Here is a 472-nt window from a genome sequence, read left to right as displayed (position 1 = left end):
GTCCCCCCCCCGGGGGCGGGGGGGTGGTCTTTTTTTTTTTTTTTTTTTTTTTTTTTTATTTATTTCAGAGAGGAAGGGAGAGGGAGAGGGATCTCAGGAAAACTTGAAAAGACAAAGGAGGCTGTCTTCAGGTGGGCAGCGGCGGGGAGGGCAAGGCGGCCCAGGGAGGAGGAGCCGACTGCGCAAAGACCTTATAGTTTTGGAGAGCTGGGCCTGAACAGTGGGCGGTGGGGGCCTGGGGTGAAGCTGGAAGGGGGGATCCTGGGGAGGTTCCTCGGGGAGATGGGGCTCATCAGTGCCTGTCCTTCAGATGAGCGGGAAGCCGTGCAGAAGAAAACTTTCACCAAGTGGGTGAACTCTCACCTCGCCCGCGTTGGCTGCCACATCGGGGACCTCTATGCCGACCTCCGGGACGGCTTCGTGCTCACGAGACTCCTGGAAGTGCTGTCCGGGGAGCAGCTGGTGAGTGGGC

The 472-nt window shown here is 59.1% G+C and overlaps 1 protein-coding gene across 1 annotated transcript in view; it reads left to right on the top strand.

Moving 5' to 3' along the window:
* SPTBN4 (spectrin, beta, non-erythrocytic 4) overlaps positions 1-472 on the top strand; it is a 79,550-nt gene that overhangs the window by 10,192 nt on the left and 68,886 nt on the right. Inside the window, 1 exon segment of the mRNA XM_014541695.1 lies at positions 311-462. Within this exon segment, the coding sequence (XP_014397181.1) occupies positions 311-462 (152 nt within the window).

The sequence above is a fragment of the Myotis brandtii genome, unplaced genomic scaffold (assembly GCF_000412655.1).
Source record: "Myotis brandtii unplaced genomic scaffold, ASM41265v1 scaffold277, whole genome shotgun sequence".
NCBI classification, from domain to species: domain Eukaryota; kingdom Metazoa; phylum Chordata; class Mammalia; order Chiroptera; family Vespertilionidae; genus Myotis; species Myotis brandtii.
Note: the sequence above shows the minus strand (reverse complement) of the source record. Positions and strands in the feature narration are given on the sequence as shown.